Raw genomic sequence first — 27516 nt, 5'->3', positions numbered from 1 at the left:
ATTGGTATTCTGAATCCCTCCCTATACCCTACCCGTAGCACTTCGGCTTCTTGTCCCTTGGTATACCTGGCTAGCCACGCCAGGATCCTGTCAACATTGATGGAACTGCTTTTGTTAGGTCCTGCTGCTGCGGGTACCTTCTTCTGGTAGTTACCCCTTTGTCTGGTACACTCCTTGGCTGCGTGACTAGCGCCACATGAGCTGCATCTGTGTTCGAATTTGCGGGTGCAGGTACAGCGCAAATCATTGAATGCCCAGCATTTAAGATCCTGCTAGGCCTCCCTGCACCTACTTTCTGCAGCGCTGCTGCCTTCTCTGCTAACCCTGCTGCCTGTGCATTGAGTCATAAGTCCACATCCCTAGAACCGAAGTCTATGGGCTTCCCGCCCGCAGCCTTCGCCTCGAAATCCTCAACGTATTTACACCATACCGTCCTCCCGTGCTCCTTGTACATGGTATTAATGAAATCTATATACCTTGAGAAGCCTAGCCATGCCTCGAGGTAAGCCACGGTATAGCAAGCCGTGTAAGCAAACATGCCGCTCATCCAATGCTCCATTGTCTTATTTATTATTTATTTATTTATTTGCAGTTTCTTATATAGCGCAGCAGATTCCGTTGCGCTTTACAATAGTAAACAGTGATAAAACAAACTGGGTAACAACAGACAGACATGGAGGTAGGAGGGCCCTGCTGCAAGCTTACAATCTATAGGGATAGATTGTCTTGTAGCTATCCCCGAGGCCCCCCTTTTGGCTTGGCCTTCTCCTTATATTTCAGCCCTGCTTCCATTAAAAAAAAAACATGTCTATAAAGGCCCCTTTCCCTATCTCCTTCCTGGTTACCGCAGGCAAGTGTGCCGCCGATGACCCAAAAGCACATCCCAAAGCCGTGCTGCCTTGCACAAAGGCTGCTGCCTTATCCGGCTGTACACCACCCATCTGCTCCCTGACTGCATCTGCTCCTGGAATGCTACCCATTTTGCTACTGCCGCCATCCATTGCTCCCCTAAAACTCTGCACGCCTCATCCTCGTCTGACTCCACGGGGCCCTCCTTTAAATCTAAGTCGCTCTGCTGCCAGCATGCGCCCCTGCGTTTCCGCCCTTCGTATGGCGCTAACATTCTGACCCCCTCCTGGTGTAACACATACATTTTGAAAACCAACACTTGGCACCCCTACAACATCACATAGAGCATTGCTAACATTCTGGATATTGCACACATTTCCTGGTGTACTACACATGTCTTAAGGATCCCGTGCACCGTCTGTTCCAATCTTGTGTCGACCCTGTAACATTCTTCTCATGTCCCCCGTTACCTGTGCCGAGCAAAGGGCAAGGAGGTGACATTGATGGCCAAGTGTGTTGTGCCTGAGTCGTTGTGAATTCTGGAGCCACGCCGACCATAGCGGTGCCCGTGCTTTGCTGGCCTTGCCTCTGCTCCCCGCAGCTTGGCTGCCTGTCGCGACACCTTCTTGGTGTGCTGTAATTTGGATCTCTGCTCCTTTGCGGCGATCTGCAGGGCGTGACCAAGGCTGCGGCCTCCTGGTATCCCCGTGTGCAGCTCCTGGGCGGACTCTAACACCTTCTGGAGTCTTCCTTCCATCCGTGTCTATGATCATATTCTTCATGATGATAAGCATGGTCCCGCCTCTCTGAATGTCATGTGCAGCTCCAGCTACGGTGTTGACGCTCGGTGCAGCAGACCCTTGCTGCTGAGACATGGGGGTAGCTGGTTACCACAGGCAATGTTCTTCTGAGCGATCTAGGGTGCGGATGCCTGCTCCTCGGAGGTGAAAAACAAAAGGGGGACTGACGCTGGTGTGAGCGGTCCCTCCCTGTTGGGCAATGGAAAGGCACCATCCCCTTGCCGTGGTGGGCTGAATTTCCTGCTGCTATGGTAGGAGGCTGTGCCAAGTCATTATACAGCTGCGTAGCGCCCTGTTGCACCCAAGCTGCCTGTTCAACTGCGGCTGGACTGCGTTTGGCCATCGTGCTCCGACTGCCCTGGCCGTGATCTGGGCGCTGGGCCAGTGGGGCCTGCTCGGGTGTGAGGAAATGCATGCGACCTGTTTCTCTGCATCAGACTCCGGCCTGTCCGATTCTGTGGCGGCTGGCATGTCATCATAGTTTGATGTTAAAAAGCTCCTCTCGTGCTGTTCTGTTCTGTGTATAGGACCTGCTGGATCTAATCTGTTTTCTTGTTACTGCTGGCCGCTTTGCTGGGTGCTGCCACTAGGGGGAGCCCCTCCACACCAAGCTCCTCTGAGCTGCTGCCGGCTTGTGCCCAGTGTTGCCAACTCTGAAACATAAAACAAGCAACTAATGACCAAAAAACAAGCCCAACCTAATCCTAAAAAGCACAAAAACAAGCCCAATTTACATTTGATTACATATAGATATTTTACGTATTATTTATACAATCTACATGTAATGTCTTTACAATTATATTTTATCAGCACAAAACTGGCTTTTAAAGAATACTATAATACTTCCTGCTTCGTCTCATTAATGAGGCAAAGCAGGAAGGGACATCAACAAGATGTATTAACATCTTGCCTGCCGAAGCGGGGGAGCACAAACTCCCCCCTCTGGCGATGTCCCCTTGAGGAGGCAGTGCGTCAGTTGACACTGACGCGCTGTCTCCTTCCCCATGGCCGGCTGTACTGGGCATGCGCGAGATCTCGCTACTCACGGGAGATCCCCAGAGCAGCCCGAAGCCAGCAGCAGGGACAGTAATGTAGTGCACATAACATACGCTGATACCCCCTTCTTCCCCATAGCGCGCCTTCATACAACTGCCCCAATATGAGATATTTTACTTTCATTTTTTCTATAAAGAAAAATCTGGTACTTGTTTTCTAGCAGGGAGCCCAGATTTCTTACGTACGCAAACGTAGTGAAATCGCATTGCATGGTATGTTTTTGCCATGCGATTAGGGATGGCCATCGTCCATCGATGATTAGAAATCATCGATGGTTTATGGCCGATGTCGAATAGTTTTGCCATTGATGGGGGAGAACCAGATGGTTTCCCACCATCGATGTAAAGCCTAAACGAATAGTTTCGTTTTTGCTTTTTCCCTAAAGTGCCAGGACACGGAGCATAGCTCCGCCCTGATACCTGCGAAGCCCCACCCCACATTTTGATTGGCCCGCAGGCCACTCACTCACAGAAAATGGATGACCATCGATATACAAAAACATTGATGGTCATCCTTTGAATAGTTATACACTATCGATAGCTAGTTGCACTTTTGCCATCGACGACAACCATCGATGTCAAAGGCAACGATGGCCATCCCTACATGCGATCTTTTCATACCCCCACTATCCACGCCGGCGTGGAGTTGATTTTATATAGTGTGGCGAGCGCAGTGAGCCACCGAGCCCGAAGCAAGGCGAGAGGACACTCGCCTTGCTTCGGGCTCGCCACACTATATAGCTCGCCACACTATATAAAATCAACTCCACACCGACGTGGATAGTGGGGGTATGAAAAGGTCGGAGGACACGTTCCGCCACCTCTTGCCACGCTTCGGGGAGGCGTTGATACTGGGGGTGACACAAAACGATGGCATAGGTGATTACAATTGTAAACACCCATCACATGGGTGCTTGTACAATAAAATATCGCATTGCATTTGATGCACTGAGATCGCATGCGATATTTCACTGTATAAGCACTCCTGTGCACTTTATATGGACATCGCACGCATCGCATGCTACTAGAACGCGCCATGCAATGCGATTTCACTACGGAGAATAGCATTTAGCTTACTGGGCGCCCTGCTAGGAAACAAGTACCAAAAATCTCAAGTGAACATTGTCCTTTGTACGCGCTGAGAAATGTTAACCATACATGGTGCGACAGGCGCTGTACGTTTTGTACTAGATCGCATGTGTTTTGAATGCAATGCAATGAGATGCAATGCAATCTAGTGAGCACATACTTTTTGTGCTGTGCAATGTGCACGGGAGGCGAGCACACATCGCACCTGTTAAATTGTACCATGTGTGGACATCTTAAGAAAAGATAGAACAATCTTCCTACAAGCATAATTGTTAAAATCAGATTAGCCCTACTGACTACACACAAGCAGCAACATAGATAATGGGAGTCATTACCATTTCTATAAACCTAGTTCTCACCTGTGTTTGTCCCTTATCTCTGTGCTGAATTGAATGACAGAGAAATACAACACCAAACCCAAAATAAAACAAGCCCAAAACAAAGCTACTAAAAAAAATGATAAGCCCAAATCCGCTTGTTATAAGCTGACTTGACAACTACAGTATATGCTTGTGTGCAACAATGTGCCTCTCTGGTTCCTTACTTCCTTTTTGTCCCTGCTGGGCTCCTCCCCCCGTTTACTCCATGAATCTTCTGGACTGCTTCCTGCTTCCGCCTGGTCTGGGACCTGTATGGCTGCTGATGGAGCCCCTCAGACGTTTTGGCCAGTTTGCCAGCAGCTGTGGGGCTCGATGAACCGGACTCCTGCTGCTCTAGTCCCCGGCTGCCGGATCTTCTCCCCTGCATTCTGAGCAAGGTAAGGGACGCTTGCCCTGTGTCCCCTCTGCACATGCTGGGATTGAGCTGCTGCTGGAGGATCTGCTTGTGCTGCATGGTATGTGTGGTGCTTTATACTGCAGTGCTCATATGGCCTGTACTACATATATATACAGTACAGTAAGGGCTGTACTACATACATGTGTGGTGCTCCTACAATGAGGACTGTAATACTTACACATGTGCTGCTTATACAGTGCTCATGGGGCTGTACTACATATATATACAGTACAGTAAGGGCTGTACTACATACATGTGTGGTGCTCCTACAATGAGGACTGTAATACTTACACATGTGCTGCTTATACAGTGCTCATGGGGCTGTAATACATACGTGTGTGTTTATACATTAGGGGCTGCTTTACAAATATAAGGTGGTGCTTAGGCAGCTTCTATAGGCCTCCATTACATATATGATGTGTGTGGTGCTTTTATACTGCTCATATGGCCTGTATTACATACATGTGTGGTGATTCTGTACTGCTCAATGGGGCTGCATTACATACATGTACATACCTCCCAACTGTCCTGTTTACAGTGGGAAAACATCTGGGTTTTTGGGGACGTTCCCATGGCCAGCCTGGGGCCAGCAGTGTCCCACAGCGCGCGGGGGGGGGGGGGGGGGGGTGTAATTGGGTGTTCACACTGCCACCCGCTTGTTAGTGGGGAATAGACGCTGTGCGCATGCTCACAGCGTCTATTCCCCGCAGGCAGAGGGGCAGCAGCGGCAAAACAGGTGTGTGGCCTCTCATGAGTGACGCGTTTGAAGGCCATGCCCCCTCACCATGGGGCCACACCCCCAAAAGGTCCAGCTGGACCACCAATTAAAGTTGGGAGGTATGCATGTATGGTGCACATGTGGTTATCATTTTGCAGATAGGAGACTGTCCTTATGTTTGCTGGCATTCCACAGAGGGATGAACCAATATAAGCAATGTTTTACTTCCTGTAGTGCCATCAGAGCACACATGTAGGGTACACACCAGAACGATTTGGCACAAAATTACCCAAATTAGATACAATCTTGACAGATTGTAGGTAAATTGGGCATGTTTTGGGCCAATTCTGATCTGATGCGCGGCCCCGCGGGTTGTTAGGTCGTTTCTCAGATCCTACCTACAGCAAGTAGGTATCTGTAAACGTCCATTCAAGTGGGTACTGGTCACGATCGGATAAATCATCTTGTGATCTGCATCGTTCTGGTGTGTACCGGGCAATATTCCTCCCAGCACTTGTGCTGGGATGTTATGACCTCACATGCTTCAGCAGGGGCCAATGTAGCTACATTTTATTCCTTAACCTCATCCATTTCTTCAGCAAAGATGAAGGCAATTTTCATATCTCCCGACCTGGCTGTGGTGGAACCGTGGTGGGCAGTTGGTGATCAGCGCCAATTATAGGCCCATCCCAAGGTGTATTTACTACTGAATCCAAAAAGTTTTAAGTAGCTTTAAAATCTAGGTGCTCCCAATGTTGTTCCACATTTTAACCCCTTCCCGACATTTGACGTATATATACGTCATGGCCGGGATGTACTTCCCGACACATGACTAATATATACGTCATGACTTCAAAGTGCCACTGCGTCTTGAGACGCAGTGACAGAGAGACGATGTCTGCTGTCCCTGACAGCAGACATGTCCCTGCATGCCCAGGGGGGGCTGCGATGCCGCCCCCCCGTCGGCGATCGCTGTGATTGGCTGTTCAGTGTGAACAGCCATTCACAGCGTTTTCCTGTGTTACTGGCGAATCAGACGCTCGGTAACACAGGTGTCAATCACCGCCGGGCGTCAGGGGGCATGAGGGGGTCATCGGTGACGACGACACCTCACCCCACCTGCCCCCAAGGCTGTGATTGGTCCGTGGGACCCACGGACCAATCACAGCCAAGGCGCGTGATTTAAACTAACGGTGACTGCGCTGCAGACGCCATTCCGGTCTGGAATTGCGTGCAGAGCGGTCACCGTGCCAATCTGTCGTGATACATACCTGATCCTTGCCTGAAACTTACCTGATCACCGCTGATCACCGCTGGTAGCGTGCTGCCAGCAGCTGGATACTTCCTGGATCTTGTGACTTCTGTGTGTGCTGCTGCAGCAGTGTCATAGAGTCACAGATCGTGACAGAGAGTGCTATATTTTGTGTCTGCTACCCCCCCTTTTGTGCTGATCAGTATATCTGTGCTGATCAGCAACTTTTTGGGGGTACAGGGTTTTGTTTTTTTTATTTATACCTGTCAGTTGCTGCCAGTTGCACTGTCAGTTGCACCAAAGGTTGTGCACCTGCTGCCCCTCACTGGTAATCAGTGTCGCATCACTGATCACCTTTTTTTTTTTTTTTTTTTTGAGGGTGCTGTGGGGTCTTTTTTTATTTTTTTTTTTACACACACTGTGATTTTGTGGGTGTCCTGTGGCCACTGTGCGCTGATCAGTGACGTACATCACTGATCAGCTTTTTCGGCACAGGGTTGATCTATTATTTTTTATTTATTTTTTGATCAAATTCCTGTTGCCTTTGAGCGCTGTTCAGTGACGGACGTTACTGACCAACATCTGTGCTCAATTTTTGGCGCAGGACCTTTTTTTTTTTTTTTTTTTTTTTAACCCCTTCAATTTTTTTTTTTTTTATTGGGATCAAATTCCTGTATTTATTCCTGTAAGTATTTTTTTTTTCTGCACTACATACACACTACACACTACATACCCCCCGTGTTGAAATAAAGTTTGTACCCCCCCTACACTATACACGTGTTGAAACATTACACTTACAGAAACACAAAAATAAAAATGTCATCCCAAATGTCATCCCAGTCATCCAGAAGAATGTATTCAGCGGAGGAGGCATATGCCATGCTTGCCTCTGACTCTGACACAGCCAGTGATGCAAGCGGGGAATTTGAAGGATTCGCCTTAAGCTCCTCTTCCTCCTCTGCTGATGAGGGACCCCCTCAAAGACGCCCCCGTAGAGCAGCTGAGACCCCCCCCCCAAATGATTGATCCCGTATGGACCCCACCACCAGACAATTTTGAGCCCCAGGTTCCTGAGTTTTTGGCCATCCCAGGAATCCAATTTGATTCAGCAGGTCTCAGAGAAATTGACTTTTTCAAATTATTTTTCTCTGATGATTTTATAAATTTAATGGTGGACCAAACTAATTTATATGCCCAGCAGTTTATTGCTCAAAACCCCACGTCATCATTTGCTAGGTGGACCCCTGTAGATGCAGTAGAGATGATGACGTTTTGGGGTCTGGTGTTACATATGGGCATAGTAAAAAAGCCAGAAATTAGGCAATATTGGAGTACAGATGTTCTGTACAGCACCCCATTTTACCGTATGGCCATGACTCGTGCTCGTTTTGAGATAATCCTTAAATTTTTACATTACACCGATAATACACTGTGCCCACCCAGAGATGATCCCACCTTTGACCGGCTATTCAAAGTCAGGCCGGGAATTGATCATTTCAGTGCCAAATTTGCAGAGATGTACATCCCTGAAAAATTTATTTGTATTGACGAGTCCCTTATACATTTTAAAGGAAGGGTTAAATTCCGCCAGTACCTTCCCAGTAAGAGGGCAAGGTATGGCATAAAAATGTATAAGCTGTGTGAAAGCACCTCAGGGTACACCCACAGGTTTAGGGTATATGAAGGGAAGGATTCAAGAATTGAACCGCCAGAATGCCCCCCCTCCCTCGTAGGTGTTAGTGGAAAAATTGTCTGGGATTTAGTGCACCCCTTCCTGGATAAAGGTTATCACCTCTATGTGTATAACTTTTACACTAGCATCCCCCTGTTTAAGGCCCTTGGTTCAAGAGGTACAGCAGCTTGCGGTACTGTGCGTAAGAACCAAAGAGGCCTCCCAAAAACGCACATTGCCCAAGTAATGAGAAGGGGTGAAAGCAGGGGAATATGCACCGAAAATATGTTGTTGGTCAAATATAAGGACAAGAGGGATGTCCTTATACTGACAACAATTCATGGAGACAGTACCACCTCCATCCCTGTACGAGGTACCAGTACCCACACCTCAAAACCTAATTGTATCCTAGATTACAATAGGTACGTGGGCGGAGTGGATCTTTCAGATCAGGTACTGAAGCCGTACAGTGCCCTGCGGAAAACAAAAATCTGGTACAAGAAGCTGGCCGTGTATATCATCCAGATGGCACTGTATAACGCTTACGTGCTATTCCGTTCTACCAGCCAGAGGGGGACATTTATGCACTTTCAAGAGGAAGTCATAAAGGGCCTAATATTTGGGAACCAGCAGGCAGAGGGCCCCAGTACTTCTAGTACTGGCCCCCGTATTGTACCAGGGCAGCATTTTCCTAACGAAATCCCCTCCACTGCAAGAAAGGGCAGGACACAAAAAAGGTGCAAAGTTTGCTATAAAAAGGGAATAAGAAAGGAAACTATTTTCCACTGTGAAACTTGCCCCGACAAACCCGGCCTATGTATAAAGGAGTGTTTTAAAATATACCACACATCTATGGATTATTAGGTTCATCATTTCACCGTGCTTCGGGGGTCTTGCTAATGCCACATAGCACCCACCATTCATTCCACCAGAATCTGAGCTGCAAAATCCAAAAATCACTCCTTCCCTTCTGAGTCCTGCCATTCACCCAACTGGTATTTTTTGGTCACATATGAGGCATTGCCATACTCGGGAGAAATTGGGGCACAGATTTTGGGGTGCTTTTTCTCCTTCATACCTTCTGAAAATGAAAAATTTTGAGCCAGAACTGCATTTTTGTGTAAAAAAATGTAATTTTTCATTTTCACTGCCCAGTTGTATCAAAATTGGTGAAACCCCTGGGGGTTTGAAATGTACACTATACCCCTAGATGAATTCCCTGAGGGGTGTAGTTTGCAAAATGGGGTCACTTGTGGGGGGGTTCCACTGTATTGGTGCTTTGGGGGTCTTGCTAATGCGACATAGCACCCACCAACATTCCACCAGAATCTGTGCTGCAAAATCCAAATATCACTCCTTCCCTTCTGAGTCCTGCCACTTTTTGGTCACACATGAGGCATTGCCGTACTCGGGAGAAATTGGGGCACAGATTTTGGGGGGCTTTTTCTCCTTCATACCTTCTGAAAATGAAAAATTTTGAGCCAGAACTGCATTTTTGTGTAAAAAAATGTAATTTTTCATTTTCACTGCCCAGTTGTATCAAAATTGGTGAAACCCCTGGGGGTTTGAAATGTACACTATACCCCTAGATGAATTCCCTGAGGGGTGTAGTTTGCAAAATGGGGTCACTTGTGGGGGGCTTCCACTGTATTGGTGCTTTGGGGGTCTTGCTAATGCGACATAGCACCCACCAACATTCCACCAGAATCTGTGCTGCAAAATCCAAAAATCACTCCTTCCCTTCTGAGTCCTGCCATGCACCCAAATGGTATTTTTTGGTCACATGTGAGACATTGCCGTACTCGGGAGAAATTGGGGCACAGATTTTGGGGTGCTTTTTCTCCTTCATTCCTTGTGAAAATGAAAAATTTTGAGCCAGAACTGCATTTTTGTGTAAAAAATGTAATTTTTCATTTGCACAGCCCAGTTGTATCAAAATTGGTGAAACCCCTGGGGGTTTGAAATGTACACTATACCCCTAGATGAATTCCCTGAGGGGTGTAGTTTGCAAAATGGGGTCACTTGTGGGGGGGTTCCACTGTATTGGTGCTTGGGGGGTCTTGCTAATGCGACATAGCACCCACCAACATTCCACCAGAATCTGAGCTGCAAAATCCAAAAATCACTCCTTCCCTTCTGAGTCCTGCCATGCACCCAAATGGTATTTTTTGGTCACATGTGAGGCATTGCCGTACTCGGGAGAAATTGGGGCACAGATTTTGGGGTGCTTTGTCTCCTTCATTCCTTGTGAAAATGAAAAATTTTGAGCCAGAACTGCATTTTTGTGTAAAAAATTTAATTTTTCATTTGCACAGCCCAGTTGTATCAAAATTGGTGAAACCCCTGGGGGTTTGAAATGTACACTATACCCCTAGATGAATTCCCTGAGGGGTGTAGTTTGCAAAATGGGGTCACTTGTGGGGGGGTTCCTAAATTTTAGCATCTTATGGTGCCTAGAAACCTACATGGTGCCTAAAAAATAATCTCATAAAAAGGAGGCTCCAAAATCAAGTAGGTGCTCCTTCTATTATGAAGCCTGTGGTTTGGTCAACGTGCACACTAGGGCCACATATAGGATATTTATGAAAACAAAAGAATTGGGGGAATCAATTTTTAGTCACATTTCTCTAGTAAAATCTACTGTGCTCCTTTAGAAAAATGTATTAAAATTGCAAATCTGCAAAAAAAATGAAATTTTGAAATTTCACCTACACTTTGTTTTAATTCCTGTGAAACACCTAAAGGGTTAACAAACGTCCAAAATGCTGTTTTGAATACTGTGAGGGGTGCAGTTTTTGAAATGGCATCATTTATGGGGGTGTCTCACATACAAGTCCCTCAAAGTCACATCAGAACTGAACTGGTCCCTAAAAAAATCAGTGTTTGAAATTTTCTTGAAAATTTGAGAATTTGCTATTCATATTGTAAGCCTCCTAGTGTCCAAAAAAATTAAAAGGAAGTTGAAATAATGATGGAAACATAAAGTAGACATATGGTCTATGTTAGTTATTAACTATTTTGAGTGGTATGATTATTTGTCTCACAAGCAGAAAATTTAACATTTTGCAAATTGCTAAATTTTCCATTTTTTTTACGACATTTTGGTATTTTTCACAAAAAAACACAGACTGTATCGACCCAAATTTACCACTAATTTGAAGTACAATGTGTCACGAGAAAACAATCTCAAAATCACTGGGATAAGTAAAAGCAAAAAAAAGTTATCCCCACTTAAGTGATACATGTCAGATTTGAAAAAAAGGGCTCTGTCAGGAAGGCAAAAACTGGCTGTGTCAGGAAGGGGTTAAAGGTCCATACACACTGAGAGATATGCGGCGGCGCTGCTGCGAAAAATGAATGACACGCTGGTAAACACTGAACAATGTTGTTCCCCGGCACCCCAGCCAAAGATGCAGTCGCTGACAATATCGTCAGATTGGCCTGTATGTTCAGACGACTGGGCATATCATTACTGATCCGTGGGAGCGCACACTGTCAACAATATACTGGGTACACACTCAACAATATCATTACAAAAAAATTGTATAGAGCAGGGCTTGACAAATTTTTCTAAAATCTAAGAGCAAAGACAAAAGTTTAGGAGCCAAGTAAATCGCCCCCCCCCCCAAAAAATTTTTTTACTGAAAACTTGTACAGGGTGTATTTTAAAGCCGTGTGAAACAGGACATGCATATAACAAAAAAACCATCAGACGTGCGGCATGATGGAGGAGTCACCGAGCTGCTGGTAGCTCTCGTGCATCTCCCCCCAGTGACATTCGGCTGCTTCCCCCGGACCTCTGTCTCCTCCTCTCAGGCTGTAGCGATGCTGGAGACATCAATAACCCCCCGCGATGTTCTGCTCTATCTATTACACGTGCTCTCTGGCTATATGTGCAGCGGGGGGGGGGGGGGGTGTAAGGTGGTGTATTAGGCAGGAGCTGGGACACGCTGCCTCTGTGTGCTATCTCCTCAGCAGACGGCAGGCCAGAATCTGGTCGCCGTAGTGACTTGGCGCCCGGGTTTGTCAAACCCTGGTATAGAGTGTACCCAGCTTTAGACTAGAGGGTATCCAGATGGCTGACAGACAATGTCTAGGTCAACATGGTCAATCTGTCAACGCAATCAGTAGGTCAACACATGACATGTGGAAATGTAAACCTGCACTGGATCGGTGAATAGGATTCCCAGGTGATAGAGTCCTGTTGGGTAAGTCCACTTGGTGCTGTTGGAGGTTTCCTGTCCTAGATGAGGGGCTGTATGGCAGCCGGCGAGTCCACACTAGTAGACTGCTCATATCCAAGATTGTGAATACTCCAGAGGGGAAAAAAGCTGGCAAAGGTCCAGCTCAGTCGCACTGCAAGGGGGGGGGGACCAGGTGCAGAGACACCACTGATCATCCAGCAAAACGGGTGATGCGGCACACTGCTTTAATCCAGGTGCCGGCTTATCAGTGTTATACCTGTGGTAATACAGAGACCAAGTGGCCTATTTAGCCTATAACGTGCATGTGAATTTAACGATTTATTATTTTTTATTTATTTTTTATTTTATAATGTCATATTTATATACTTTTTCTTTTCACTTTAGGTATGTAACAGGAAAAAGAGGAGTAAAACCCGTTTTATTGACCCTTTATAATAATTCAGATGCACAAAGAGAAGCTGTCCTCACACTCGCAAATGGGGATGCAACACAGGTATTACATAGTGATGTGACGTTTTAACAGAGCAATGGAATCAGGCAGTTCCATAGGTAAGACTCTGAATAAAGAAAAAGGTATTTACAGTAAGAACAAGAACACGATTGGCCAAAAGGAAGATGACACAGATTATGCTGAACCGGAGACTTCAGAAGCGGTGTCTCCCAAGGTGGTTCAAGGTAAAAACGGAAAGAGTCGCCATGCTTGCTCGTTGTGTCATAAGACCTTTGGGTTTATTGGCGGTTTGAGGAAACACAAAAGGGTCCATATGAGACCGTTCAAGTGTGGCGAGTGTGATAAAGTGTTCCGTGATAAACAGGAGCTTGTCGTGCACCACAGAATGCACACCGGGGAGAAACCTTATAAGTGTTCGGAGTGCCAGAAAGGTTTTACAACCCCGTCGCACCTTACGAGCCACCAGAGAACTCACACTGGGGTGAAGCCCTACGTTTGCCCTGAATGTAAGGTGAGTTTTTCCTTCTCATCGTGTTTGCATAGGCATCAGAAGATACACAGCGGTGATAAGCCACACAAGTGCCCGGAATGTCCCAAAAGCTTTGGCCAGAAGACGCACCTCGACAGGCACGTGAGAATCCACACCGGGGAACGACCCTATGAATGTGAAATATGCGGGAAAACATTTAACAGGAAGTATATCCTGGATACGCACTACAAAATTCATAGGAGGGAAAAGCCTCAAGCCAAACAGGAATCTTCAGACGCGACAGATGATTCGGACGACTGGTGAGATGGAAAGTGCGGCCAATCAATTCCTCCAACTTCCGCCCATCCGCTGAATATTTTGAAATTTAGTTTTAATCAAAGAAATAATTGTCATGAATTGCAGTAAAGGCCCCCATACATCACGGTGGCTTCTCCCCTCGCTGAAGTCGCACGGAATCACCCCTTCAGTCGCCCGTGACCTATCGCATGCAGTCCTTTTGCATTCAATGTATCGTATGCAATTCCAGCAGAGCCTGCCTGCCTGCATCGGACCCCCCGGTCAATTAAATTCAATTAGGGCAGTTTTCAAGTGATTGATAATCGCATGGAAAGTGCCTAAATTGCATGAAAATTGTCCTGCCTTAGGCCTCTTTCCCTTCCACAGCACGCCATAAACCCCACCCAACTGCAGCACCCCTGCAGCACACCCGCATCGGACCTTCCCACAGCACCACCGCACACACTCCTCCACCTGCGGTTACCCCTCACCCTCTACTCCCCCACCTGTGGTACTAATGCACCCACCCCCCACCCGCAGTACTCACGCACCCATCCCTCCCCCACCCACACCACCCCTGCTCCCACACCCATAATAACCATATGTCACGCAATAAAGGGGTGGAGCACCTTACGACGGTGTGAAGAGCGCCCGTAGGGTGCAATGAATCACTTAGTGTGTGTGTAATATATATATATATATATATATATATATATATATATATATATATATTTTATTTCTAATAAAGGACATCAGAAATACATTTTCCTCTACCTCCCCATGGCAGCTGCACTATGGGTTCTCCCCCTCATTAGGTAGATCTGGAAAGGAAAAAAAGACACAACACTGCCCCTATATAAGGACCGCCCCTACAGAGGCTCAGTGTCTTTTTTTCCTTTCCAGGTAGAGGAGGCTTACCCCACAATGCTGCTACCTTCCCCGCTGCCTAGTGCAGTTGGGGTTTAGGCGAAAAGAAGGCTACCCGCTACCTAGAGTAGTTGGGACACCTGTCTGGTGAACCCCCCTCCGCTAATGTGGCTGGGGGTTATGGGCAAAATCCCCGCAAACATACCTACTGTCTGTCCGGAACACAGTGGATTACAGCAGGACTCGTGCGCCATGCTGTACAGCATCTCTCCTCTCACACGGAGCACGAGCACAGGAAGCGCCGGAGGCAACGTCAGACGCGGCGTCTGGCGTCGGCAGGGGCACGAGGACGCGCGCGCGCGCGCACGGAGCTGATTTATGGGGAGTGTGAGGTCATCAGGGAACGCAGGGCGCACCTCTCTGACAAACATGCCAGGACTTAAAATGGCGCCGCAGCCGGCCGGAAAACGCTGCTGATACTCACCAAAACCAGACTAACACCGGGTAAGGCTCCAATGTTAGCTTGCTAACGGAGCACTATACTGCAATTTTATCAGGCATTTTACTGATTACCTTATCTTGTGCTACAGTGATTGCAGTTATGGAGGATGATAAAAAGCAGCAGGGAAAATCGGGGTAAGCCAAGAGGAAAATGTAAGGAAACAGAAGCATAAAAAATTACATACGTCTAAATGCTCGGTGTGTGATGCGCCCCTGCCAGAGAAATGCAAGGGCACGGTGTGTGATAACTGTAAAAAAGCCCCCATAATGAGGCCAGAACAGATGGCGGACCTGGTAGCCATGTTGAAAACTTCCTTAGCAGACACCTTTGTTACAAAGGAAGATCTGAAGAAGGGGTCACACAAAAGGCCCAGGGAAACACATTCCGAGGATTCTGACCCAGGGGAAGGGCCCGCTATTGATCCACAAGAGGAAGTGGAAGAAGGGGAAGTGACACAGGAGAAAATGGAGCTGGATTTTAATCCAGATCTCCTTAATAGCCTACTTACTCTAATAAACAAATCACTCAGCATTGAGGACCCACAAGAGGAAGGGAGGTTACAAGACCTTCTCTTCAAAGATAAAAAGAAAAAACCCAAGTCTTTTCCCCTATCCAAACCACTACAGGACATAGTGGAGGAAGAATGGGCTAATCCGGATAAGAAAATAGCCGTGCCGCTTAGGGTTAACAAAATGTACCCATTCGACACGGAGCAAGTGAAGAAATGGGAGACGGCTCCCAAAGTAGATTCAGCCATTGCCAGATTGGCAAGGAAAACTACTCTACCACTTGAAGACGCCAATGCGTTTAAAGACGCAATGGAAAGGAAGATGGAGATGAGCCTGCGTAAGCAGCACATTACGTCAGGGGCCTCCATTAAATCATCATCGGCGATAGCAGTGACCTCGAGGGTATTGAGATCCTGGTGTCAGGACTTAGAGTCTGACTTACTGGACGGAGTGAAAAGGTCAGAACTCCTTAAAATAGTACAGAACGTGCAAATTGCCGTTGAGTTTATCTGCGATGCGTCATTGGATGCGGTCAGACTGGCAGCCAGGTCAAACGCAAGTACCGCAGTAACCAGGAGAGCACTGTGGCTCAAGTCATGGTCGGCTGACGCCCAGTCCAAAAACAAGCTGGTTTCACTCCCGTTTCAAGGTGATTACCTATTCGGGAAAGGCTTAGATGACATCATCTCAAAAACGACAGGGGGAAAATCGACGTGGCTCCCTCAAGACAGAGGGTTTAAGAAACCACCAAACAGATCACAAAGACCCCAGTTCCAAGACTTTAAGGAGGCAAGAACATACAGGCCGGGCAGGGGGTATAGGAGACCCTGGTCCGGTGGAAGGAGCTCCTTTCGTGGCCAAAGGGGCAGAGATGGAAGGTTTGGATACAGACAAACACAATGACGCCAAGCAGAAGGTAGGGGGCAGACTGAAAAAATTCCACTCAGTCTGGGCCCAATCTACCAAAGACAAGTGGGTGATGGAAGCAGTATCATCAGGATACAAAATAGAATTTGTACAAGACCCTGGAGTATGGCTGGAAGAGTCACCCATACCAAAGGACAAAGAAGAAAGGCGGGCACTGAAGCAGAGCCTAAAAAACATGGTAGCACAAGGAGTAGTGGTGGTGGTCCCCAAAGGACAGGAGATGACGGGTTGGCAATCAAGGTTTTTTGTGGTCAAGAAACAATCGGGAGGATTCAGGACCATTCTGGATCTGAGAAGGCTGAATGCATACGTGGTAGCAAGAAAATTCAAGATGGAGTCTCTCAGAACGATACTCCCGGATATAAAGAGAAACGCATTTTTGACTACGATAGATCTCAGGGATGCCTACCTTCACATACCGATTTACTCAGAACACCAAAAATTCTTAAGATTCCGCATATCAGGCGTAACCTACCAGTTCACAGCTCTGCCGTTCGGCCTGTCAACATCCCCAAGGACATTCACCAAGATCCTGGTGGTGCTGGTGGCAAAGCTAAGAGAAGAAGGCATCACAGTATGGGCGTACTTGGACGACCTATTAATAATGGCTCGGTCAGAGGATCAAGCAGTAAGCCACACTCACAGAGTAATGGAATTTCTCCAAGAACATGGCTGGATTATAAATCTAGACAAAAGCCAGCTTCAGCCCACAACAGCGGTGAAATATCTGGGGGTCGTTATAGACTCAGTAACAATGAAGGCAATACTGACGCAGGAAAGAATAGCAAAGCTAAAACAGGAAATAAACTACTTCCAAGTAAGAAGAACAGTCAGTTCAGCAGACTGCCTAAGGCTACTGGGCCTAATGTCGGCAGCATCAGATACTGTAAACTGGGCAAGGTTCCACACAAGAGGCATACAAAACTGCTTTCTGTCTCAGTGGAACGGGGACAGCAAGAGGACCACACAGAGAATCATACTGTCAAAAGGAGCCAAGCAAGACCTGCTCTGGTGGGGGTCAAGAGGAAGACTGGGACAAGGCAAGTCCTTCACCACAGGAGAACAGGTGCTAATAACAACCGATGCCAGCATGACAGGCTGGGGGGCAGTATGCGAGGGGACAGCAGCCCAAGGACAGTGGTCAAGGCAGGAAGGAGCACTTCACTCGAACATCAGGGAGATGAACGCAGTGAGAGAGGCGTGTCAGTACTTCCAATCCCAACTATATCAGAGAGACATAATAATCAGAACAGACAACGCGGTAGTAGTAGCGTACCTCAACAAGCAGGGAGGTACAAGGAGCAGAGTGATGATGACAGCAGCAGCAATGGTGCTGAGCTGGGCGGAAGCCTGGACGAGCAGTCTCGCAGCAGTATTTATAGCAGGAAGAAAAAACCAGCAAGCGGATGCCCTGAGCAGGAAGCAGATAAACCCAGGGGAGTGGGAATTATCCCAAGGAGTATTCGAAGAGATAGCTCAGAGATGGGGCTATCCAAGGATAGATCTCATGGCAACCAGAGGCAACAGGAAGGTAGAGAAGTTCATATCCAGACACTGGGAAGAAGGGTCCTGGGACACGGACGCGCTGACGTGTCAGTGGGAGCAAGGCCTGATGTATGTGTTTCCTCCCTTCCCGGTTATATCGAGGATACTGAACAAAATACAGAAGGAAAAGGCAACGGTAATAATCATTGTGCCCACATGGCCAAGGAGGGCCTGGTTCCAGAAACTGGTCAGGATGGCAGTAGCAGGGCCATGGAAACTACCGGACCAAGAAGACCTGCTATGGCAGGGAAGATATACGCAACATCAACCCAGAGACTGGAACCTAGCGGCATGGTTGCTGAAACCAGAACCCTGGTAAATAGGGGCTTCTCTTCTAAAGTAGTGAAGACCTTGCTAAGGGCCAGGAAGAGCTCAACATCAGGCACATATTACAGAATTTGGAAAACATACACACAATTCTGTATAACCCAGAGGAAGGATCATAGGGCCATACCAACAGTACTTGACTTCCTCCAGTCGGGCCTAGATAAGAAGTTATCAGTTAGTACATTGAAAGTCCAGGTCTCTGCGCTAGGTGCCATACTAGACAGGAGAATCGCAGAAGATAAGTATGTACAAAGGTTCATACAGGCATCCAAGAGGATAAGGCCAGAATTTCGTAGCCCAACCACACCATGGGACCTCAATTTAGTGCTAAATGCGCTAACCGAGAGCCCCTTCGAGCCCCTAGAAGAGGTGCCGGTGAAGTGGCTAACGACCAAAGTAGCATTCCTGGTGGCAGTAACATCCACAAGAAGGGTATCGGAGTTGCAGGCCCTCTGGGCAGAAGAGCCATTCCTGAACTTTTTTGAGAACAAAGTTGTCCTAAGGACAAACCCTCACTTCCTGCCCAAGGTAGTCTCATCGTTCCACATCAACCAAGAGATAGTACTACCGTCTTTCTGTGCAAAACCAACTAATGAGAAAGAACGGAGGCTTCACAAGCTAGATGTGAAAAGAGCGCTAACCATTTACTTACAAAGGGTTGAGAGCTGGAGGAGAACAAAAAGGCTCTTCGTTGTAACAGAAGGCAAGAATAAGGGGCTTGGAGCCTCAAAAGCTACCATCGCCAGATGGATCAGGACATGTATAGGGGAAGCTTACAAGATAAACAACAAGGAAGTGCCACAAAGCTTAAAAGCTCACTCCACCAGAGCCGTAGGATCCTCCTGGGCCAGGAAGGGAGCAGCTTCCCTAGAAGAACTTTGTAAAGCAGCCTGCTGGGCATCAGTCCACACTTTTGCTAGACATTACAGTCTGGATATCGAGTCCTCCAGTGACGCGAAACTAGGCAGGAAGATACTGAGCGCAGTAATATAAGGACAGACATAAAAAACTCCTAATAAGGGGAAGAATGTTAGTTCAAGGGACCTACATGTAGGTGACTACAACCTACGTCAGTATGAGGTATTACTCTCTGATTCGGACCCACCCAAAAAATTTTTTTTCTTTTACACTGCTATGGTACTACCCATAGTGCAGCTGCCATGGGGAGGTAGAGGAAAGTACGGATTCTTACCCGTTAATACGCTTTCCTCTACTCCACCATGGCAGCATTATTCCCTCCCTTGGGATATATGATGCAATATAAGATGTTAATTTAAGTTAATATATGAGTGCATATTCGCTGATAATCAAGACACTGAGCCTCTGTAGGGGCGGTCCTTATATAGGGGCAGTGTTGTGTCTTTTTTCCTTTCCAGATCTACCTAATGAGGGGGAGAACCCATAGTGCAGCTGCCATGGTGGAGTAGAGGAAAGCGTATTAACGGGTAAGAATCCGTACTATGTCCCTTTTGCGTTATGTGGTTATAGTGTAACCTGCTGGGGATGGACAGTGTGGAACTGCTGAGCAGGTGTATAGGCTTTCTATATATTCCCACTCAGCATGCTGATACTCTGCAGAGCAATCACTGATGTGCAGGGCCGCCAATAGGGGGGTGCTGTGGGTACAGCTGTCCTGGGTCTTAGCCTCTGAAAGGGCCAGGGTAGCTCATTTTGCCCACCGCAACTGTAGATGGGGAGGTTGATTGTTAGTGGTGTAGGTGGGGAAGTGTCGTGTGCATGGATACTGTGGGTGGTGAAGTTGCAGGTGAGGGTATGCCCTATGTAGGCGGAGTAGGGTGCAGGGGTGCACCGGTTGAGCAAGGGTAAATTTTGGGGGTGTTGTGGTTGCGGAACTGGTTGAGGTATAGGTACTGCGGGTGGGTGATGGGCGGGTGCAGTGTTGATCTGGCTGGGTGCGGCGGTACTGTGGGTTGAGGAGGTCTGGGTGCCGTGGGTGGGTGCATTTGTACCGTTGGTGGGGGGAGTGCCATTTTCAGCATTAAAACGGCACCTGAATGGCAACTCGCACCCTTCGGGGTAATAGGATCGACCCCTAGGTGCGTGTGCAGTGGGTGGGTGCAGTGTTACTGCGGGTTAGGCGGGTTTCGTACGTGAGTGGGGGTTGCGGGGGTGCTGCAGTTGTCTTTGTCTCAGGTGCGGGGTGGGCGTGAATGGTGGGAGAGGCATGTGTGTGGTTCTGTTGGGGTGCGGGAGGGTGTCTGGGGGTGCTGTTGGTGGGGGAAGTTTGGGTGGGGAAGGGGAGTGTGCGATGGTAGTGTGGGTGCTGCATGGGCAGCTGCGGCGGGTTGTGGAGGTCTGTAATGTGGTAGGGGAGTGGTGGGAGCCGTCGCCGGGCTTCTTCCCTGAGGCCAGCCTGTATTGAGCAGGCTGCAGTGAATGGAGCGCCATTGGTGGTGGCGGGGACAGGCAAATGGCTGTAAAAGCACATTTAAAAAAAAAAAAAGACGCTTAAGCGGCACAGTGACAAGGGAATGCTTTCAGCCAATATGATATCATGCGCTTGTCACTGATTGTGCAGCAGATTCAGCACTGACAGTGACTGCAGGAGGTCATCAATTTTTTTTTTTTTTTGGCCTTTGAGCCAATCAGAATACAGGGGCGGGGCTTCACGGGTGTCCTGGGCGGAGCTATGCTCCATGTCCCAGGAAAAAGCAAAACAAAACTATTTGTTTAATCTTGACATCGATGCTGGTAAACCATCTGGTTCTCCCCATCAATCGATGACAAAACTACTCCATCAATGTTTTGTAATCCTCGATGGACGATGGCCATCCCTAGGTCCGGTCCGGTTTTTACCCATACCCTATATAATGTGTATGGTGCTTCTGCAGAGGTCATGGGTGGTGCTTTATACTGCTCATATGCCCTGTATTACATACATGTGTGCTGATTCTGTACTGCTCAATAGGGCTGCATTACATACATGTATGGTGCATATGTGGTTGTCCTTTTGATGATAGGACACTGTCCTTATGTTTGCTGTCATTCCATAGAGCAGGGCTGGGCAACACCGGCCCTCCAGATGTTAGTGAACTACACATCCCAGGATGCTTTGCATTAGTTTTGCTATGTGGCCATGCTTAAACTGATGCAAGGCATGCTGGGATGTGTAGTTCACTAACATCTGGAGGGCCGGTGTTGCCCAGCCCTGCCATACAGGGGCGAACAAAAATAAGCAATGTTTTACTTCCTGTAGTGCCATCATCCCAATTTTTTGTACAATATCGTTGAGTGTGTACTCAGTATATTGTTCACAGTGTGCGCTCCCACGGATCAGTAACGATATGCCCAATCGTCTGAACATACAGGCCAATCTGACGATATTGTCAGCGACTGCATCTTTGGCTGGGGTGCTGGTACTGAACGATATTGTTCAGTGTTTACCAGCGGGTCATTCATTTTTCGCGGCACCGCCGCCGCATATCTCTCAGTGTGTATGGACTTTTAAAATGTGGAACAACATTGGGAGCACCTAGATTTTACAGCTACTTAAAACTTTTTGGATTCGATAGTAAATACACATTGGGATGGGGCCTATAATTGACACTTATCATCAACTGCCTGGCTCCACCACAGCCAGGCTGGTCCTCAATGTCCGTTACATCGATGATCTATTTATTATTTGGGATTACACTTTGGCACTTTCATTTGTTTTTTATCTTAATTCTAACTCGTTTAATTTGGTCTTCACTCACACTTCCTACACATCGGTTTGTCAATATAGGACAATAATATCCATACTGCAACTTATCGGAAAGAGGTCAACACAAATGCCGACATCCGATACGACAGTGCCCACCATCCGGCTTGGATCAAGCAAAACATTGATCAAAATGTTACGAATTAAAAGTAATTGCACAGACCAACATGTTTGAGGGACAGGCCTCTGAGCTGTCACATTCTTTTCTGGATTGTGGTTACCCCATCAAATAGATTAATGAAGCCGCACAAGCAGCCAGGGCTGTAGATAGGAAAGATTTATTGAACGGTCGTTCATAGAAGACAGCTAAATATGACACCAACAGCATACCCTTTATTTCTGTATACAATAGTCAATCTGTAGATCAGTGGCGTAGCTAAGTTTTGGGCGCCCCCTCCCCGTCGCCGCCCCGCTGAGCACCCCTACCCCGCCGCCCTGCCGAGCACCCCTACCCCGCCGCCCATGCAAACCCCCCTCAATCCCCCACAGCCTTACCTATCGCGCTGGTCCCGGCGGCTCCGTTCTTCTGCTGAGGACCACCAGAAAATGGCTGCCCCCATACAGCAGACAGTTTCAGAGAACTGTGTGCTATATGGGGGCGGCCATTTTGTGGTGGTTCTCAGCAGAAGAACGGAGCCGCCGGGACCAGCGCGATAGGTAAGTCTGCGGGGGATTGAGGGGGGGTTTAACTATAGCACCGCAGCCCCCGGCGCCCCCACATGCACAGCGCCCCCCCCCCGCGGTGGCGGGGGCTGCGGTGCTATAGTTACGCCCCTGCTGTAGATATTGAGAGTATTCAAAAAAACTTCAATATTCTACACCAAGATCCACTCTTATGTGATATACAGTATTACCAAATTATCCCTATTTTGTTTTCAGAAAGAACAAGTCATTGAAATCCCTCCTGGCTCCAGGTACCCTTGGAGAGGAACAACCAATACCAACTAAAGGTTCCTCTCAAACTTAACTATCATCTAGGATGCAGGGCGGTATCAAATGTGGCCGCAATGCCTGTATCACTTGTAACTATATCCAAAATAGGTCATTAGAAATAGTGGTTGGTGGGGGGCCCAAACCCATTAAAGGGTTCGTCTACTGTGATGCTAATTGTGAGATCGACCTCCAGCTGCGGCCTCGGATACATAGGTAGGACAACTAGGGCACTTCATATCAGATTCCTCGAGCATCGAAGGAATATTTTGCATAATATTCTGTTACATAGCGTCTCATGCCACCAAGTCCAATGCCATAATGGGAAGTGATTGGTCTGGAATGTATTAATGTTAATAAATGTGGTGGCGATAGGTTTAAACCTTTATTAAGCAGTCACAAAATCTATTGGAGCTTTAAAATGGATTGCTTGTTTCCCTAGTGACTAAATTAACCACTTGAGTAGTATGCCTGGAAATTTTCTGGGCTCGGCTGCGCTGCTGCAGCGGGCTGTCCCGTTAAATTTCCGGGCATACCACTAAAATTAAGGTGTGCACCACTGGCGCATCACCTCTCCAGGCACACCACACCACTGCCACCAGTGGCCGCTCCGCTCTCCTCCCATCAATCTTGCTCAGCTCCGGCGATTGTACGCTGGAGATCTCCTGCCCATGCTGCCATTAGTTCTAGTAAATAGCAGGCGGCAGGCTTGGGGATGTTCGGTGTGGCTTGGGGGGACTCCGGGTTTGAGGCGTCCGAGTCCTCCCGAGCCGCCCCGAACATCCCAGAGCCTGCCACTTATTATGATCAGTGGCTGGCGCAGCGGCAGGCCACAGGAGCTCCAGCGGGTGGCGCTGGAGCAGATGAGGGGGGTGGGGGGAGATGCGGGGGGTTGGCCCACAACTCTGTGGTGGGTTTTGCTGGGGCAGGATCAACCTGCCCTGGTAGGTTTGTCCTGCCCCAGCTAAACCCACCACTCAAGGTTTTTTTCCCTGGAATTGAATTCAGTTTTGAACCTCCAACGGGACTCCATCAATTGGGAACCCACATGGGTCACAAACTTTGTTTTTATGCTAATAATTTATACTCTCTGTTGAGAATATACCCATGTTTGATATTAAATTGTCTTTTACTTATCATACAGTATAATTGTTTTGGAACTCTGTTTTTTCTGTTCTGTGTATTTTATTAATTTGGGATCTGGCTAATCCCACTAACAGCTGCTCCCATTGAGCACACAGCCCTGACGAGCGAACAGTGTTTATAATGAAAAATATAGTAGCACAATGATTAAAGGTTATATTTAACATGTTTTTATGTCTACTTTTATCCAGCAGACACCTGCAAAAATCAAACCGGAAGAGTCAATTTGTGGATGCTAGGAGCCAGTAAGGACAAATAATGGTTTTGTAAGAAACTAACACACTAAAAGGAGATATTTGGCTGAACTAGTGATCTTAAAAAAACCCATTAATTTACCAACAACTACTCCCCTGCTGTCCGTGATCAACGAACCGGTAAGTATTTGTCCAAGGCTGTACAAGAAATGGGATCCAACACCAATGGCGACTTTTCACGGGATGACAAATTGGTTAAAGATAGCTTAGTTTCTAGCTGGAGTGATGGAGACTGTAGTAGTGTGGGTAATCCACATACGGCAGCCGATAGTGACCTCTGCAGAGAAGACCAGTCATCGACTGATATCACAGAGGAAGAGCAGGAGGAAGAAACGTTGTCGCATAAACCAAGCCCAAAGCCAAGAAAACACCTTACGTGTGCCTTGTCTGCATCTGGCCAACAGACGGCACCAAGAAAAGATGGCTGTATAGGTGAGGACAGCGAAAAGCATTCCAACTTTACAGCAGAAACACAAACCCAAAAGGCGAAGACATACAGCTGCCTATGTGGGAAAGGTTACACCAGTAGCTCCCACCTCTATAGACACCAGAAATCCCACACTGGAGAAAACAAGCTTCTCAGTGGGCACAGCGATGGCGTAACCTGGGAAGAGAGGACGACCAAGGCGAAGACGTACACTTGTATCTGTGGGAAGAGCTACACTATCAGCTCGCATCTGTACAGACACCAGAAGACTTGCAAGAGAATGCATGATGAGAGCAGAGGCGGCTGTGTTACGTATCTCCAGGCAGAAGGGCAGGAAAGAAAATTAAAGCCCTACGTCTGTGCTTGCGGGAAGAGTTACACGTGTAGTTCCCATCTTTATAGGCACCAGAGATCCCAGCTAGAAGCAAAAACGGAAAGTGAAAAGAGATATATATGTGACTGCGGGAAAGCTTACAGCAGTAGCTCCCACCTGTACAGGCACCAGAGGACGCACACGGAGGAGAGGTTCTTAGTGGAAGAACACGGAGATGACTCGGCGGAAGACACTAACATATAGAATCGACTCATGCAATATGTATAAGGGGAAAAAGCTTTTCCAGGCATTTATCAAATGCGTTTTAGCTATTTAAAACTCACATTGTATGATAAATGGTTCTCCAGCCAATAGACTCCCGATTGTCCACTCAAATGACAGGAGCTGATTGCCTGCAACATCCTTTAACATACACAATGGGCGGTATTCAATTGTTTTTTCATCAGCATTTCAGCTCGATATCCCCGGGTGTGTTGGGCTGAAATGTGCAAATACGTGGCTAAATTTGACCATAATGAGCACGATATGCGCAAAATAAATAGATCAATTGAATAAAGCCCTGGGATCCCCTGTCATTTTAGATGGGAAATTGGGCACGACTACGGATGCCAATCCCGGGATCTGGGATTGAAAAATGCTCAATCCTGGGATTGCCATCCCCCCCAAAAAAAACATGCTTGTCACACCCACACCAGACTGCGGGGGTGCCTGGTGGTCTGTTTCACCATCACCAGACAGCAGTGGTGCGGGGGTGCCTGTCCAAGGTCTCCGAATGCCTCAGGGCCATCTCAGCCTGGATGACCCAACGCTTCCTGAAACTAAACATGGCTAAAACTGAACTTCTAATCTTCCATCCCCCGAACATCCCCTCTTCTCCCACTATCTCCATCAGCATTGGTGAAACCGAGATCACCTCCACCGACCAAACGCGCTGCCTCGGTGTCATCATTGACTCCTCCCTCTCTTTCACCCCCCACATTCGTGCGCTCTCACAGTCTTGCCGCTTTCACCTACGCAACATCTCACGCATCAGACCATTCCTCTCCACTGACGCGACCAAAATTCTCATTCACTCTCTTGTCATCTCCCGCCTTGACTACTGCAACATCCTTCTCTCTGGGCTACCTCTCACCCGCCTCGCACCTCTCCAAACCATTCTTAACGCTGCTGCTAGGCTCATCTTCCTCTCCCGCCGCTCTACCTCCGCCTCCCCCCACTGTCTATCTCTTCACTGGCTCCCCATTCCTTTCCGAGTTCTCTTTAAACTCCTCACCACCACCTACAAGGCTCTCTCCTCCTCCACCGCTCCTTACCTCTCTTCACTGATCTCTATCCACACTCCCTCCCGTCCTCTTCGCTCCATTGCTGACCGCCGACTGACCTCTCACCTAATCACCTCCTCCCACTCCCGTGTCCAAGACTTCTCTCGCGCTGCCCCCCCTGCACTGGAACAACCTCCCGCCACCCATCAGGCTTTCTGATTCCCTTACCTCCTTCAAGCGCTCCCTCAAAACCCTCTTTTTTCGACTAGCCTATCCCTCTTCCTAACCTCTTTTGATCCTCCTATCCTGCCTCCGTTCCCCTCCATTCCTACTTATCCTGTTGTTTTTCATTCGTCCACCCACCTATTTTTAGTATGTTAACTCTTATGAGTAGGGTCCTCCTTCCTCACGTACTCACCCTACCTCTTTACCTCACCTGTGCTCCTGTCCTGTTCTTCCCTTCCTCTACTTCATCTTCAGTCTCCTCGACAATTTTGACACCTACTTCTGAACTGAAGCTGATTTTAGTTCTACCAGCTATACCCCTATTTATACTGTATTTTTCAACACACCCTGTACGTTACCTTGTCATTTGTTTTTTGTTTGCTATGTACGGCTCTGCTGACACTTTGTGGCGCCTTATAAATAAACTTACTACTACTGTCCCACCCCCACCAGACAGCAGCAGTGGGGATGTGACAGTCAGACATCACGATGTGCAGGCCGCATGCTGGGGTAGGGAGCAGCCAGGCAGCCCAGACGGTGTCCCGTCATTTTGGGGCCGGTCCCGGGATTGGCCACTCTAGGCACGATATAACAATTGAATACCACCCAATGAGTTGTAAATAGGTAATACTTGCTGATAAATGAGCCCCTATACTTGTAGCTATACTTTTTATCAACTTAAAAAAACACCTTATGAAGGCGGCTGAAAATTGTGTAGAAAAGAGAAGGTATTTCCAATACAGAGCCTCAAATAAAAGTATATTCTTTTATGACTGAGATTGTGTATTAAAATATTGGTTATCGATATGAAGCCCCCCCCCCTAAAAAAAAGAAAGACAATAGGCTAAACTCTATATGGGATGTAATTGTTTTAAATATGCAATAATTGCACCTTTCTTGGATAACAGA

At 47.6% G+C, this 27516-nt stretch overlaps 1 protein-coding gene across 4 annotated transcripts; it reads left to right on the top strand.

Annotated features, from left to right (window-relative positions):
* The first annotated feature begins 4395 nt into the window (after nt 1-4395).
* LOC146036150 (uncharacterized) lies at nt 4396-27370 on the top strand. Of its 4 annotated transcripts, none has more exons than XM_083159995.1 (3): nt 4396-4628; nt 12802-13657; nt 24297-27370. In XM_083159995.1, the coding sequence occupies exon 3, from the start codon at nt 24509-24511 to the stop codon at nt 25361-25363; it is 855 nt and encodes a 284-aa protein (XP_083016121.1). In that variant the 5' UTR covers nt 4396-4628; nt 12802-13657; nt 24297-24508; the 3' UTR covers nt 25364-27370. The 4 variants fall into 3 exon arrangements, 2 of the variants coding, with proteins under 2 accessions (XP_083016121.1, XP_083016122.1); XR_014460780.1 differs by having other exon boundaries at nt 12802-13092; XR_014460779.1 differs by lacking the exon at nt 24297-27370 and having other exon boundaries at nt 4396-4550; nt 12802-14337.
* Nucleotides 27371-27516: the final 146 nt, after the last annotated feature.

The sequence above is a fragment of the Crinia signifera genome, chromosome 9 (assembly GCF_055691185.1).
Source record: "Crinia signifera chromosome 9, ASM5569118v1, whole genome shotgun sequence".
Taxonomy (NCBI): domain Eukaryota; kingdom Metazoa; phylum Chordata; class Amphibia; order Anura; family Myobatrachidae; genus Crinia; species Crinia signifera.
This window is presented reverse-complemented; position numbering and strand designations above follow the sequence as displayed.